Source organism: Merops nubicus, unplaced genomic scaffold, assembly GCF_000691845.1.
Source record: "Merops nubicus isolate BGI_N331 unplaced genomic scaffold, ASM69184v1 scaffold8325, whole genome shotgun sequence".
In the NCBI taxonomy this organism is placed as follows: domain Eukaryota; kingdom Metazoa; phylum Chordata; class Aves; order Coraciiformes; family Meropidae; genus Merops; species Merops nubicus.
The window spans coordinates 825-16306 of NW_008610196.1; the positions used below are offsets into that span (position 1 = coordinate 825).

Below are 15482 nucleotides of genomic sequence, written 5' to 3' on the forward strand. Positions count from 1 at the left end.
CTTTAACAAGAAGAAAAATAACCTGAATCACTATCACCCTTGGTTTGCTGCAGTCATCCTCTAGATCTAACCTTCTGAACTTATGGATGACCAGACCTGAGAGATACTCTAAGACCAACAGTGACTGTATTCACTGAGTTTGTAATGTGGATGCAAGTGGAGACATTTTCTTGGAGACTTCTAAAGGGTTGCTGTTATTGCATCTAGCCCTTCAAAGAAGAGGTTCAGCCAATGTCCATTTAAGCAGGCTAAAAGTTACAACGCTGTGGCCCTTCTGTCTAAATATGTTGCCTGGAATTTCCATGGACACTTCAAATGTGGAGACTGTTATTTTTTATCATAACATCATACTATTTCTATTGTATAATTTTTAGCATGTTTCATCATGCATCTTACTTGTAATTTGCTCTTTGCTCACAGTAATCCTGTGCATTATTTTAGGTAGTTGTGTGTGGGATCAGCTGGTTTTATATGTATTCCAAAATAGTTTGGATTATTGCTTGATAACACATCTGGGTGATGCAGGCAGTGTACTAACAGAGTAATATGTACATGAATGGTAGTGTATACCTAGAGGATTTTAGATCCGACATGTAGAGTGAAGTAAAGTAGCATTTAACTGCAGCTCAGGGCAGGTGGTAACAAATAGGGAGATCATCTTTTGGGGCAGTGTAAATATTCTGAAAAGAGCACATAACAAAGCTAAGTCTCTTCACCAAGGATAATTCAAGATGTGTTGCAGAAAGCAGGTTCATGATTGAGCTTAGGCTGAGCAGGAATTCTTTGGGAATAGAGGAGTGGGTGATGATTGCTATGACCTGACAGTTTGTGGAGTTTGCTTTGTTCCCACTTGTTTCCCTAGATCTGCTCCAGGAAGATGATGATTCTTGTAGTGATTATGGCAGTCGTGACAAACCAGGGACTGCTTTAGGAAGGACTGTGCCAGACGGGAATGTGCTTTTTCCAGATACTTTTCACACCGATCATCTTTTGTTCTACGAGCGATTTAAAGCTTACCAGGATTACATCTTAGGTAAGTAATTTCTTAGTAGAAAAGAATATGTAGACAGATTTCTTGTGATGACTGTTTAAATGATCCAGTTTAAATGGAGTAATTTCTGTATTAAACTGTGTGAGATGCTTTTAATAACAGGGAGTAGAAAAGATGTAGTGTACTGCCATCACGCTGTAACCTCAGCTGCTCTAGCTAGGCAATAGTTTTAATATAAGTAAATAAAAAGGTGCTAATACTGTATTCTGTCCCTTGTTTTAACTATCTTACTAGAGCTTTTGTATATGTAGGAAGACTTTTTAAGATAAGGCACAGCTGTTTAATGCCACTGACACTGAAACCTTCTGTATCTGGAAGGCCAAGTACTGGATCTCTTCCAGAGAAGCACAAAACAGATGACTCTTCAGCTGCCTCAGAACTGAGCAAAAATGATGATGGTTATCATGACCAAAACATAATGAAGTCTAACTTCAAATGTGGTAGAGGAACATTTCAGCTGTGGTGACTGTAACTTTCCAGTCATCTGGAGGACTTCTCTTTCTTTCCTTGCACAAATACACTTTCTGCAATTTTTTTTAGCTGACTGCAAAGCTTCTGAGGTAAAAGAATTCACGGCTGAGTACCTGGAGAAAGTCCTTGAACCGTCTGGATGGCAGGCAGTCTGGCGCACTAATGTGTTTGAGGTCCTTGTTGAGGTAAATGGATGCTGTTGCTCAGGCATTTGTCTCCAATTAATATGATTTACCTCTGTAACAGATGGATCATTTATCTATGAAGTTTATGGGCTGGTGGAAAACAGTGATGTTTTCATATCTAATTGCCAGTGATGGCTCGAGCAGTAGAATTTTTTTTTCAAAGGGCTCCTTGCCTGAAACTGGAAGTGAGAACATCAAGTCAACGTGAGTGAGCCATGAGATAGAACTGTTTGTGCACAGACTTGTTCTAGCACTTGATCCAGAGCTGGCTGTTATATAGTCTTTCCAAATACCAGGCTCTAACAATTTGTCAGCTGTATTAATCAGTAAAATTCTTCCTTTTAACCCACCTTGGTACTGACAGCAGCTCTTCAGCATTGTATACTCCAGTCATAAACCTGTCGAGGATTCCTGGTTTGGGATACTCCTTTTTGAGGTTTCTCGATGTCCGAGTCATACATCTTTGTGCAAACCTTGGATGATCAAACTTGCAGTTCTATTGCATGTTTGAAGAGGGGAAAACTTCGTACACCCTCAGCTTTTTAGCCATTTAGTACAAAACTGCTTTCACTGGCCCAGAGTAGCTCTTTGCATCGTTTGTGTCTTGTGGGCCCTTTGAATAATGAGCCTCGGAGGAGTCCCTGAGAACTGTAAGGTATTGATTTGTTTGAGTCTGAGGATACAGCTTTTGCCGGTTTTCTAAAAGAAGCCACAAAACAAAGAAGCAAAACGAAACCAAAGCAAAGTAGGTAAGCAGCTTACTGCCTTTGTATGAGTATTGTGAAGTATTTGAGTGAAGTTTTGAGTGGGCGAAAGGCTCTAGATGTGTATTTCTGAGAAGCTTGATTCTGGGACTATCACTTCAGCTGAAAAGGTTGCCTTTGCTGTCCTGTGCAACGTGTGTTGGACTGTGTGGGTCAGCTGGCACTTGGAGTATGGCCTGCTGAATTGTGCATATTTGTTAGCTTCCTCAGCTGTATCTAAGGTTTTGAGAAGTCTGTTCCAACAGGTTGTTGATGTGGAGTACTCAGCTCTGAAAGCAGTTGTGCAGCTTACGGAGCCTTTCCTGTGCGAGTCACGGGATAGCACCTTTACCTTGGAATGCATGCGGGAACTCTTGGAGCTCAAGGAGCGACAGATTCCACTGCAGGAGCTGTGGGTTGTCTATGATGAGTCAGGAGAGTTTGACCAGACAGCGGTAGCCATAGAGCATGTCAGGTAGGAAAACACCTGAGGTTTATTTTTTATCTTGAACAATTACACTCTGGTAGTATCCAATGGGTGGTGCCCTGAGTTCTCATGCTCATGCTGGCAGCTCCACAAGCCAAGCTTTCCAAAGTAAATCTGATGACGGTACTCTGAGGAGACTGCTCACAAAGCAAATCTGTGGTCTCTGCAGCTACAAGTAATTGCACATTCACAAGGTACGCTTAGCTGCAGCTTATTGTTGGTCTGCTTTCCATATCAAAAGAGAAAAAAAAAAAAAAAAATCATGTTGCTTTCCCTCTCTTCTCTACTTCTGATTTCCCTGGGCTGTATCACTTCCTGGCTGTAGTGCAGTGTTCCTTTCTTTTCTATAACATTTTGGTGGGTTTCTCCATTGTCCCATTCTTTTTTCTGCATTTTGCCACCTCTTCTAGATTTTCTTGTTATTCAAGTGTTTGTTCACATCTTCTATTCTGTTTTCCTTTCTTTATCTTCTCCGTCTCTTTTTAATCTCCCTTGCCTTTGTGTACTCCATGCAGTTTGAAAGTTGTCTACAGGTAGGAAGTAGAACTGGATGAAAAAGCTGAACTAGGAGGAATGACTTTCCCACCTAGAAAATGGGCCATATCAGAAGTGGTTGGTGAGGGAGGAAAAGGGGAGAAGTGACACGTTCTGTTGAGTAGTATTACTGCTGAGTAGTTGAGATCTAAGCTTGAACAATGGAGGTGACAAACTCATAGTAAAAAAAAAAAAAAACAAACAAAACAAAAACAAAACACTTAGCTGAAGAATGACTGGCCAAAACCAACCAACCAAAAAAACCTCAGCATCTTAAGAGTGTAAGTCTTGTTTTCAAATTCAGCTTTTAGCTCTTCACTGTCTTGTTGAAAGTGGGACTCAGATGAGTGTGAGTTTTAAACTTAGATATCTAAAACTCTTTATGGAGGTAAACAACAGACAAAAAAATATAACTACTGTGTGTACTAAATAGTTTTCAGGACAGTGATGTGGCATTGGAGAGGGGTGATGTGTTGTGATAAATTCTCCAACTGGTTACATTTGCATTTCCAGTGCTGTTATCTCTGCTCAGGTAAATGTGGCCTCATTTGAATAAAGAGTTACTTTACTTCAAAAGGTTCTTCTACCAGTGCATCTGGAGGACCTGGGATGAAGAGGAAGAGGATGATTTTGATTACTTTGTGCGATGTGTTGAGCCTCGACTGAGATTGTAAGTGCAACAGCTTTGATATTGTTAGAGTGGGACTGCAAGGAAAGGGTGATAAAGGAATAGTGAAACACAGTTAGATTTTTTTTTTTTTAAAAGCTTGTTCACTAGTAAATCAAAGCAATTCCATTCTAACAACATTCACTGTCTGATGGTCAAAAATATAAGGACAGAGTGTGCAACTGAGGTTGCCTCTAGATTTCTGAATCTTCAGTTTTTCCCAGTAATTCTTGACCTTCCACCAGGTGGCACTCATAACCCAGATAGAGCCGCCTTCGAAGTGCAGGCATATGAATTGTAATCCTAATTAAAGCTAGTGTAGGATGCTCTGATACCTCTGGGCATAGAATAAGAACCAGAATGGAACTGAATGTAAATAAAAGCTTATAAATTGGTCATGCTGAAGGAGGAATGGGTGTATTTCTTTCCCCAGGTTTTCTGAAGATGGGGTTTTAATGCTGTCCTTCCATATGGAACTGAAGCAGTACACAAGGATACAATCCAGTTATATTTTTGAGTGCTAGATAACCAAAGTACACCACAAAAAGTACCTGGAATGAATAATTGAAAAGTGAAGATTTTTTTTTTTTTTAACTGTAGGTTTTCCCCTGAGATTTGATGCACTATCTTTTTCTTAAGTCTTTCATGAAAGTTTTTCAATTTCTTTACTTACTATAAATTAGCATCCTGAGTATCTGGAATTTTGTGTCATTCAGATCCAGGTTTGATACTGCAATGATGCTGGGGAACTGCATCAGTGAATATTTATAACCTACCCTGAAATGCAGTTTAGAATATGGTGTTATGTGTGCTAGATCACCATGTAGCATGTGCTTTACCAAGAAATTGAGTATAATTACCCATACTATAATCATGGCTGCAGGCCTCTCTTTCAAACAAGACACAGTGTGACACTTGAGGACTCTGATATGCCTGTATTTTTCTGAGATCACACAAATTAAGAGGAAGTCATATATTGTACTTGTTTCTGAAGTGTTTATACTTGTATGTTCCAGCAAATGGCTATTCTGTTGTTGAGGTTTTTGAGCATTATGAAGACTTCACATGACATAAAACCAGAATGTAAAGATACGCTACAGTGTAGTGTTTTAATTACTTTTTAAAGCTGTGTGCAGTCTTGGATTCATCTTAGTAAGAATCCAAGATGCCTAAACTATGTCTTCCATCAGAGAAGTAAATGTTATCCTTTCTTCCATACCATACTTGACACAAAGTTTGTCCTCTAAGCTACACTAATATTGGTGCTAACCTATGTTGTGATCTAAGTACTAGTGTGCCAGCTCAGGAATAAAACTAATCTTCAATACATGGAAACATGATGCTTTAAACTTTTCCGGTGTTTTGTGAGCACCGCTTTAAATGAGAGCGAACAGTATCTTTACACTGCACATTAGGTGGTACTAGTCTTCTGAGGCAAGTAAAGCTGCATGAACTTTTTAACTAAAGCTTGAAAAAGCAAGATGGTTTTATGTGCTATTGTAGTGACCAGCTCTAAAATGTAACGCATGGATTTCAGGGCCAAATTATATACATCATTCAGTTGCCTTCAAATATTTTGTATTGCTATAAATTCTGCTCCTAATGACTCTTAATTGACTTACTGTGTTGCCTCTGATAACCCCATTGCCAAAATTTTGTGAGGCTCTTTGTGTTTCTAAGGTGCATGGGCAACTATTTAGAAAGTACTGTTTGTGTCTGTTCAGAGTTTTGATTTTGCTGCTTTCAAAAGAAATTGAACAGTGTTGATGTTGACTGCAGAGAATCTTGACTAAAGTACTGATGCAGAACTCCTCAGGTTGTCTCCAGGTTTGTATTTGAACATTCAAGATTGTAATGTGAAATACACTGATCTCTTGCTCTGAACTGCAGGCATTATGACATCCTTGAACACCGTGTGCCTTCTGGGCTTGTAGCTGATTACCAGAACTTGTTGTCTCAATGTGAAGAGCTTTACACAAAGTTTTTACATGTGAGGAACAGCATATCAAGCAGTGACTCGGACTCAGAAGCAGAAAATGTCTCCATGGTGGAAGGACTAAAATTGTATGAGAAAATAGAGCATTTAAAACAAAAGCTCAAACTTATTGAAAATCCCCTGCTGAGGTACTTGGTGGGATTGTGCAAAGAGGAGGGTTGTATGGGAAACTATACGTGGATGTTCTTCACTGAAGAACAACCTGATGTTTTTATTGGCCTTCTTTTAGGTATGTATTTGGTTACCAAAAATACAGTGGTCTCCAAGCTAAAGGACTGAGACCAACAGGTACTAAGATCACTCATGTTGTAACATCAACCATGATGTCAAGTCTGCTGCAGTCCTTGATAAGGGACAAACTTTGCCCTGAATCTTGTGGTGAAGAACTAGAAATACAGGTACAGTAACAGGAGCTGCCTTGTTCTGATAATGCTTTTTTCTTCTCAAGAAACAATGTGGAAGAATAATTTATCATGTGCAAACGTAGTATGCTGCACAATATTTTTTTTTTCAGTTCAAAAAAAGCACTGTAATTTAAACTAAATTGTTGGACTGGATGATACAAATAATTTCTTCCAATTCATTTGTGTCTGCTGAGTACTATATACAAGCAGTTTCCTTCCTGGTTGTAGGAAATAACGAGGTAAACCTGTAATAATTATACAGTGAAGCATGGTAAGGCATAATACTAATATTTAGCTTTGAAATACCTGTGTCTTTTGATGCTACTGATAACGTTCTAACGTTTGAAAAAAGACGTGTAGTTCTGTTGCTTTAGTTCTGTGTAGGAATACATTTATTTTAGAGCAGCTATGTTTAGGGTTAGTAAATTTGGACAGGACTTACTACTTCAGCAGTTAATGGCAGTTAAGGGCTATTCCTTGGGCCCAGAAGAAATTGGTTGCTGTATTCTGATCAAGTTCTTGAATTCCAGATGCCCAAACTGGAGCCATAGGGAAGGTCCTGGATTAACTTTTGCTCAGCAGATCGAATTTCTGACTGGGCAATTGAAAAATGCTCTCACTGTACTTTCGCTGGAATTGCTAGGAAGTTTCTGCAATGTTTCTGTACTATTTGTTACTTTCAGTACAGAATCCCCCAGTAGTATTTGTGAAGGGTATCAGCCTGCCCTCTTTGGGCAAGAAAAAAGATCATGTGGACCCCACGTTTGCCACTGTAATACCTTCTTTCACCAGGAGTGAAGGGATACGTCAGTCTTCAGACCAGCTCAAATCTTGTTGCTGAGTTGTTTGTGATTTTTATTTTCTTTATCATCTGTCATCTGTTCCTTCAGTAATTCATGGCAAGTCACTTAAGTACAATTCAGATGTTGGCCTGGAACCAAGCCCATACTGAGGATTGCTTTCTGCTTCATACACTCCTCAGCCTGTGTCTTTGACCCAATTTTCTTATGAGGGAATGGACATGACAAAAATGACAAGGGAATGTCTTAAGGCTAGTTTTGTCCAGAGAACGTTACAATTCTCAAATGCAAAGTAGAAATTGTATATTATTGGTGCCATTTAACAGGGTTTCTTTTAAGCAAAAGCAGCAACATTTAATTGAAAAGCAATTTTTAAGGGCAAAGAAACGTCCATTTTTATAGCATTCTTCAGGAGCTGATTATATTGTTTATCTTTTACAGTTTCACAGTGATCCACTGGCAGCTGTAAATGCCTGTTATGAAGGAGAGACAGTCATCATCTGTCCTGGTCATTATGCAGTAGATGGCGTGTTCTGCATTGCTGATTCAGTCAAACTAGAAGGTAGAGGGTTTGCTTGCATAAAGGTCCTTAAAACAAAGTAAATGGAATATCTTCAATTAGCTCTGCATAAAGACACTTTTTGCAGAGTTTGGCAGGGGCATTTGCTTTTTAATACCAGGTGTTCCTATTTCTGCTTGTAGAGCTATGTCTAATGTAGGACAGAGTAAGCTGTTTCATCAGCCATAGTTACTTCTGCAAGTAAACTGCAGATTTTGTTGATTAATACTAAATTCTTCATTTCCTTCTAACTGTCTGGATAAATCCTTGTTATATAGATAGTGTAGGGAGGATTCAACAGAAACATGATGGACTTGATTTTTTTTAAATCTAGGAAGCACCACAGTCATTCTAGAGGCTTCAGTATTTATAGCCAGTAACTTAAGAGTATTTGAGAGTTGCCCTTGTTCTTTGTGTGTCTTAATCTGCTTCACAGGTATCCTCCTGAGACTCATTGCCAGCATAGCACAGGTGAACCAAGAGCTATTAGCTCATGTCGCTTACTGCATGTCAGCCGTGTGTATAGGGGCTGCCAGTGTGAATCTGCATTATGTGAAGGACACTGGTAGAGGAGGGAGCTGTTGATTTAATGTGTATTTTTTCTGTAGAAAGAGACACAGCATATGTGATTCCATTTTTCTTGCAAAACATTTGTGTTTTAAATGCTTCTGCCTTGTCTAGGATATGTTGCCATCTCTTCCTCACAAATCTTGATTTCTCAGTGTAATTCCTTTGCTTTACACTGCAACTGAGTGTGCGTGCCTAATAGTCTGTAGATCACTTGGGCTTGTGCAGCTCTTCAGATGCTTATTTAGCAGCATTTTTATCTTGTCAAAACTTCTTAATGGAAAGAACGCTGGGAGTTTAATTTCCTGCTGTTGTGGACTTCATTTTTCTTGCCCTTCTTGTTTTATGAGTGTCATTTTCTTTCTTGCCCTTAACTTGTATATATTTGATTTACCTAGATATGCACGCTGATAGACAATGCACCTGCAGGAGAAACGACCTCAATAAAGTGCTTCATTTATTTGCAGGAGTTATTTATTTCTAAAATTGTATGGGGTAGTATTTGTTGCTTTCGTAGCTTTGAGAAAACAGTAATGCAACTGGTGCAATAGCACACTTATTAAAGCATAAGCTGCTCTTTTTTATGGAGCAAGGCATGTAAATATGTATCTCTAGTGTGAACCACTCTAAATAATGAGTATGTGTCAGGGTATTTAATCTTACATGGACTGCTGTTAGAGAAGTTTTTATAGCAATACTAGCAGCCAGAAACATTTGAAGTAGGAGCATCAAGAAAATTTTTTGCTGGCACTAACCTCAGCAGCTGGCTGTTTTGGTGGCTTTCTTGGGATGGAGGGATGACTCATCTAAGATAAAATGCCACTTTGCTTAGCAGAGCCTTTTTTTTTTTCCAGACACCTTGCAAGTCAGTACCAAAGTTGAAAGTGTGAGGATTGGTAAATCAGGGATAAGTAAAAACTTATAAGAAGTAAATAAGGTTAAAGTAGTAGCAGCTGCAGAAAATCATGATCAAAATAACTTACCATGATTTTGACAAAATGTCAAAAAAGAGTAGCAGAAGTACCCAAGAACTTCCCTTCTGCTGGTGCAGTCGTTGTTAAGGTCAGCCCGTTTGGTATATCTTCCTGTAGCGGCAGGATGTTGAACTGGGTCTGCTTCTGCTGCACTGTGGTGCTGGAGGGGAGCTCCCCGGGGCGGCCAGGGAGCTGCAGCAGTGGCAAAAGGCATCTAGGCAGTATAGTGTCTGGAAGTATCAGTCACTTAAGTGTGCCTTAAATCCGAAGTCTTCAAGACTTTCTGCCAACTCTTGTTCAAAGTTGTTTGTGTGTGGTGGTTTTTTTGTTTTTTTTTTTTTTTTCTCCAAACCTTTCTACTTGCACATTATTTATGTACTTTGTTAAAAGCTAGCATCCTGCTCAGGCATTCCTAATCTGAGTTTGTGTGTGCTTTCAGAAAATGATAGGACTCATGCTGCTTTAATAGACGTTGCATTATTGCTTTCCTTATCATGATTCTTGTCAGTGACAAGACATAAAAGCTCTACGTGTGCATAAATTTCCCTGTAAGTGGTTGCATGCTGACAACTGTGGATGGCTTCATAAATCAATGTTGGCATATGTTTGTGGAAGTTTCTTTTTAATCAGAATTAATCTGGAAGCCTGTAGGACAAAAAATAATGTTCATGTGTTCCAAGTTTCTTTTGAATAGGGAAGATGAGTGAAGCTCATTAAGGTCTTTGCACTCACCTCCTTGTGTTGTGGTGGTGACTGCTTTGCCCCCACACTCTGTGGAACTTCTGCCTGCTCTAGTGTGCTTTCCTGCTTAGAAAGCAGACTGCAGGTGCTTGTGTCCTTGGTTGCTGGATCTCCCTGTTGTGTTGTAACTTTTGGGAGTGAGAACATTTGCCTTGGCAAATTTGAACTCAGTTACCCTTTTGCTCAAACTGTCTAAAATAGCTTTGTGTTTTTTTGTGTATTGTTCAAGTAAAGTAGCTTTTGAGTTTGATTTTGAGTGCCTATACCTTGGTATGGAGGGGGTGTAAGTTACAGCCTGGCCACTGGATGGAAAATTCTATTCAAGATTGTTAGACTTCAAGTTTTAAACTTCTGTATTTAATTTCAATGCCTGTTATGTACCAAACACCTTACTGTTACCAGTTGTTCATCCAAATTGCATCTCTCACCTCTGTTGTAAGGCTATGGCCTGCCAGATGATATTGTGATAGAAAAACGAGGGAAAGGAGACAATTTTGTTGACTGTACAGGAGCCAATATAAGGATCTCCAGTTTGAAGTTAGTTCAACATGATGCTGTGGAGGGGATTTTAAGTAAGTCTAAAAGCATTTTGACCTTACTGTGAATCTTTCATAATTTAACTGCTAGAATTAAAGCTGCAACCAACTGTTGGAGATTGCTAGTTTTAACAAAATATTATAGAGCAGCCCTACAAGGATTCCCCAATTTATTTATTTTTTTAACTTGCTTATTGTGTGGACATCTGACTAACCTTCTACTCTTTATACTTTCAAGCTGTTTTGGCTCTCATGTTTCATTCTTATACTTGGATAAGATTGCTTCACTTGATAATTTTTCTGCTGTTAAGGCAACCTGACTGTGACTGCTGCAAAGCCTATGTCAGTCTACCTGGAAAAGGAAGTAATTCCTCCTTCCACAAAAGACTCCCATAGATGTGTTCAGCTGTAGCTGAACCCAGACAGCTCTCCAGTGAGAAATGCCACAGGCTGTAGAAGCAGTGTAGAACTTTGTTTGCTGACAGCACATTCAGCCTCAGTCTCAAATAATTCCAAATTGTATCCATTGAGATTGCCACAGCTTTCTGTCTTTGCAAAAGGTGCTAATTAATACTTTGCCTCAACAGACATTTCATTTTGAACATTTTAATATGTTTTAAATGTTTAAATGTTTTTGAAATGCATTCTAAAGTATCTTAGGAATGTAATGAAAAGATTAGTCTGTCACTTTCAAAAAAAAAAAAAAGCCCCAAAAGCTCAAAGACAAAACCTTGACTAGTGCTCCCTTGCAGCAGTGTTCCTGTTTGTACTAGAAAAACAGCATAAGATCAAATCATGCATGAGCAAATCAGTAAAACTTAGCTCAAGCAGATATTAAAATAGTATTGTTATCACACTACAAAAATATTACAGGTCCATCTCTCTGTAGGAGAAGTTTCCTCTTGCATAGATGATTCATTTAACAATATTTGTTTTCTGTGTATGTAGATGTCCATCACGGGAAAACCACCCTGGAGAATTGTGTGTTACAATGTGAAACTACAGGCATAACAGTACGAACGTCAGCTGAGCTATTAATGAAAAACTCAGATCTGTATGGTGCCAAGGTACAAACAAATTCTTAACTCTGCCTTATTGCCTAAGTTAAAATGAAGATTTCTGCTTGGCAGTTGTATGGTCAATGATGGGGTGACTTCTGTTGTCCTTGAGACAACCTTTACAAATTCATTTTTGACAGATGTGTTACTGAGTTTAAGAGATTGGTCCCAGTGGTCTTGTAGTTTCCAATATTATCTAGTGAAGTGCCTCATGCAGGTTTGTGTGTGATAAAATGAAAATGATGCAGTAACAGGGGACATCTGTGAAATAATTGTTGCTGCATTGCTGGACTGATGCATATACTACAAGACTTTGAAAGTGATTTCCCATTTTCTCTGCCCATATTCTCTTTCTTATTAAACCTTGCGTGTGTTCTGCAAACAATTGCCAGTTTTGGACACCTTGTGAATTGATTCTTACAGAAGGATGATAAACACAGAACTGAGCTCTGATTAGGCTTGAAGTGTTGATGTGGGTGACTAAAGAACAAGAAAGTAATTTAAGGCTGTGCAGTTACTCTTTGCCACAAGTCCATAGCAGCTCTGGTAATAACTCTGCCCATGGAGTCTCAACCTTGAGTATTGCTGCTTAAGCTGGTTAACAAAGCTGCGAAGCTGGAGTGGTAACATAATTTTGCATTGTGCTAACTGTGAGTGGAACACAAAGACCTGCGGTGGAGTTGTCAAGTGCCACATCAAGTTAAATTGCAAATGTGCCCAAACTATTTGTGAACTGCTGTAAATTTTATCTTGTAGGGTGCTGGTGTGGAAGTGTATCCAGGCAGTACGTGCACCCTGTTAGACAATGGCATACACCACTGCAAGGAGGGAATACTTATAAAGGTCAGTTCAAGGCAAAATATGCTTGTTTTTCAAAAGCTTATAGCTGCTGAAATTAACGCAAATAGTAGTGTTTAATTTGACTGATAACCTTGCTGCCTTATGGTAGAACTCTTCCGTGTCCCATATGATGGTAGTGGTTCCCCAAAGCAATGTGCTTAGTTTTTTTTCTTATCTGCCCCCCAAAAAAATGCCTTTTGCAGTGTCACTTGCCTAGGTAAGTAATAAAATTCTAGCCAATACATAGAGGTGATTGTACCTAAAACTGATATATTTTGCATGCCTTTAGCTGGACAACATGTTGAATTTCCGTTTCTTTGCTTTAGAACTTCTTAGATGAACATTATGACATCCCAAAGATAACCATGGTCAATAATGTGATCCATAATAATGAAGGATATGGTGTGGTCCTGGTTAGACCAACAATGCCCTCTGATGTAAAGGATGCTTCGGCAGAGAGAACAAAAGGTATGTTTTCTCTTCCTATAAGAAACACCTAAAACTAGTAAATGTAGTATACCCAGGCTTTTAAATTGCATAACACATAATCAAGTCTCTTTTTAATAATGTCTAGATTGATTCAGCTGAAATAAATCTTCATAACCCTCAGAACACTGCATTTTCCTAAAGGTTAAACTTGCTGCAGGGAAACACTGTGAATGTCTGTGCTTCGTGGGGTGTATGACTTCCACTGTAAAGTCCTTGAGTACCTGATCTGTGCCCCTTGCTGGGCACAGACTGGTGGCCTCCTTGGATCATACAGAAACAAGAGTTCATACAGAAACCAGCCAGAAAGCAGATATGGCTTCTCTTAGAGCTCTTCTGGTTCATGTTAATTCTCTGCTCATTTCTTCTTTTGTACCTTAAAGCTGAGACATGCTCCCAGCATAGATTTGATTTTTTTTTTTTTCTCTGCCATAAATAAAATGTGAGAACTGCATTTCTCATATCATGTCTTACTCAAGAAGAACTGGCATTAAATGCAATGTGTAAACCCTCTGTAATTTTCTCTAATATCACTGTCATTTGGCAACTTGAAGTCATCTCAAGAAGAAAACTTTTCCTTAAGCATCTCACACTGTAGCTGGAATATGTGGCTGTCACTATGTAGTTCTCCAAAAAGTGGCTGGGATGAGGTGAGAATGTTAAGACTGAAGAAAATATAATTCCAGGAGTTCTAAATGATTTGATGGTTTTGTGTGCTTTTTGATGGCATTCTTATTGTTTCCTGACCTAGGGAATACACAGCCTTCCCAGTCCTGTGATGGGACAGCCTTCACAGAGGGCTTCAGGCAAGGAAAACTACCTGAATGTCTAACCGATGAGCTGGAGCTTTACGAGCAAGGTGAACATGCTGAAGGCAATTATGAAGTTACAAATGAACTCGGGGCTGCTTCTGCAACGAAAAACCAGACGCACAAGAAAAGGCTGAGCGAACTGGGAATCACAGAAGCTGATGACAACTTAATGACACAGGAAATGTTTGTTTCTATTGTGGGCAATCAGTTCAAATGGAATGGGAAAGGAAGTTTTGGTACCTTTCTCTTCTGACTGACCTGACTCCTAATGGTTTGCAATGAGAGATTTGCACAAGCTACTATGTTCACTGCTGCTTTCCAAGGAGTTAACCTGTTCCATTAGCCTTTCCTGATGTTACTAAAATATGACAAATATTTATTAGTAGTATCTATCTTGCATGTGGAAACTTTGCTTCCTTGCTGCAGGTATGGAGAACACAGTAGAAAACCGAACTCTAAAATGGAGACTGTGCATGTATTCTGCTAATCTATGTGCTGCTTCTTTGCTAGCTCTCCAATTAGTTTTTTTAGTGTATTTATTTAACTTGCCATTGTGGAAAAAAAAAGATTTTCAAAGAAAGAAAATATAGACAGGGTTCCTCATGGAAGAGTGGACAACAAATGTGCAGCACTTAGTGGTACATGTTCTTCCATATTTTTTTAAATTGTCATTAGTCTGCTACTGACTCTTGTAAGAGATTGACATACTTTTTAATTTTTCACATTGAGCAGAAGCTAGTGAAATGCTTCTTAAGAAGGTAGTGACTGTCTGGAGTGTTTCATACTTGAGGGGTTGTCTAGAAAACAGCTTTTGGAAGGGTAACATCATTTGGTCTTATGTGTCTTTCCATGTCCAGCTGTTTTCTTCCAACAGCTACCAGTGCCTGTGCACGTTTTCCTTAGAAAGGACAGTATCTAGCTAAACTCCATTAATCTGCATAACAAGAAATCAAAATGGATGTTTCTATTAGTGGTATTCATACTGTGCTTTTCAGTGCATTATTCTAAAGAATTTAAAACCATGTGCTGCTTGTAGCAGCTGAGGTTTTGGAAATGAATGTAAAATTAAATACTTTCAACTGCAGTCTTACCAGCCCACAGCTGTGGAACATTCATTAAAACAAAGACACTTCAGTGGCTCACTGTTGTATATTAGTAGCTTTTACCTGAGGGAAAAGATGGAAGGGCTGCCTTATTGAAGACTCTTCCTTCTCAGTGCCTCTCTGATTTTTAATTACAAGTCTAGATGCCGTTTTCAGTGTTTTGTATTGTCTTCTAGATTTGTAGGTCAGTTTTTGAACTGGTGTGTGAAATGCATGTAGGAAACTCCTACATTAACACCTAAGTAATTGAGGATGAAATAAAATCAAATATGATGTTAAGAAGGGAAAAGTGTGCTGCCAGCAAATTAACTCTGGAATAATTTCTGAGAGTAGCTTAGCAGGTGTACGCCTTCGCTAGACATGAATGTATTGCTAGAAGTGAATGTGAAAAGTCTGATGCAGATTTTTCACTCTATCTGTTCTTAAATTGAGGTACAATCAAAATTCACTTCAGTAGAGGATTTGTTG

The 15482-nt window shown here is 38.9% G+C and overlaps 1 protein-coding gene across 1 annotated transcript; it reads left to right on the top strand.

Annotated features, from left to right (window-relative positions):
- Nucleotides 1–862: 862 nt before the first annotated feature.
- On the top strand, nucleotides 863–14164 carry SHCBP1 (SHC SH2-domain binding protein 1; the record flags this gene model as incomplete). Its single annotated transcript, XM_008940827.1, has 12 exons — nucleotides 863–1033; nucleotides 1592–1707; nucleotides 2717–2925; nucleotides 4049–4141; nucleotides 6029–6262; nucleotides 6364–6532; nucleotides 7780–7900; nucleotides 10620–10751; nucleotides 11664–11782; nucleotides 12530–12616; nucleotides 12940–13081; nucleotides 13851–14164. Coding segments are annotated over 12 exons (1907 nt in total), but the record flags the coding sequence as incomplete, so codon positions are not given.
- Nucleotides 14165–15482: the final 1318 nt, after the last annotated feature.